Source organism: Bactrocera latifrons, unplaced genomic scaffold (assembly GCF_001853355.1).
Source record: "Bactrocera latifrons isolate USDA-ARS-PBARC rearing strain unplaced genomic scaffold, ASM185335v1 scaffold_893, whole genome shotgun sequence".
Classification (NCBI taxonomy): Eukaryota; Metazoa; Arthropoda; class Insecta; order Diptera; family Tephritidae; genus Bactrocera; species Bactrocera latifrons.
The window spans coordinates 60,643-61,527 of NW_017537593.1; the positions used below are offsets into that span (position 1 = coordinate 60,643).

General features: G+C 35.4%; 1 protein-coding gene across 1 annotated transcript in view; it reads left to right on the plus strand.

Annotated features, from left to right (window-relative positions):
• Window positions 1–405, plus strand: part of LOC108977432 (tigger transposable element-derived protein 6-like) — a gene marked incomplete at its 3' end in the record, with an annotated part of 1,385 nt that extends 980 nt beyond the window's left edge. The window contains exon 2 of the mRNA XM_018947111.1: window positions 122–405. Within this exon, the coding sequence (XP_018802656.1) occupies window positions 122–405 (284 nt within the window). The remainder of the gene's footprint in view (window positions 1–121) is intronic.
• Window positions 406–885: the final 480 nt, after the last annotated feature.

Sequence of the window (885 nt, forward strand, 5' to 3'; positions counted from 1 at the left end):
TTTCTCTTTGACACCATGTCTGATATCCCACGTGATCTGTCAAATACTAATGCATGAAAATCCTAACCTCAAAAAAATCACCCGATACAATCCGCTGTTTCTGAACAATGTCTGCTTTCAGGAAAATATAACAACCCCAGATGCTTTAAAAACGTTAAAACGTTGGCGGTAGATTATTGTGCTAACAACAAATCCTGGATGACTTCTCAAACCTTTACTGACTATTTAGAAAAATGGGATTGTGAACTTATAAAAGCCAAGACTAAAATTTTGCTATTAGTAGATAATTGCCCTGTTCTTCAGCCTATGGATCAAGACGTCATTAATAGCCTGAAACAATCTTATAGAAAGCAGCTTCTGATGAAAATTATGGACCTTCCTGAAGAAGCAAACGCGACGAAAGCTGTGAGTCTTTTAGATGCTGTCAATATGTTAAGTGTTGCATGGGAAAGTGTCTCTAAGGAAACCCTAAGAAACTGTTTTCGACATGCTGGTCTGGTAAAAGACATTCCTGATTGATTAGATTTCGACCCGGAGGACGATGAACCTTTAACCAAAATTATCGAAATTAATAACGTAGTGGTATTAAGCAAATTTGATGAATATTCAAGGATTGACGAGAATATTATGGCCACAGAAGAACACTCAGACAATGACTCAATTCAAGACTTTCTGCATGAACTGCTTGAAGAAGCTATGAAGACGCTATGAATTATTCTGGGAAACTGAAGCTATATTTTCAACAAAAAGAAAATAGTTCAGATGCAATCAATTTGCTCAATAAACTCGAAATCAAACTACAAAAAGATTTTGCCAATCTGGCATTCACCCAAAAGAAAATCCCTGACTTTTTTCAAAAGACTTAATTAAACTTATTATTTTCTT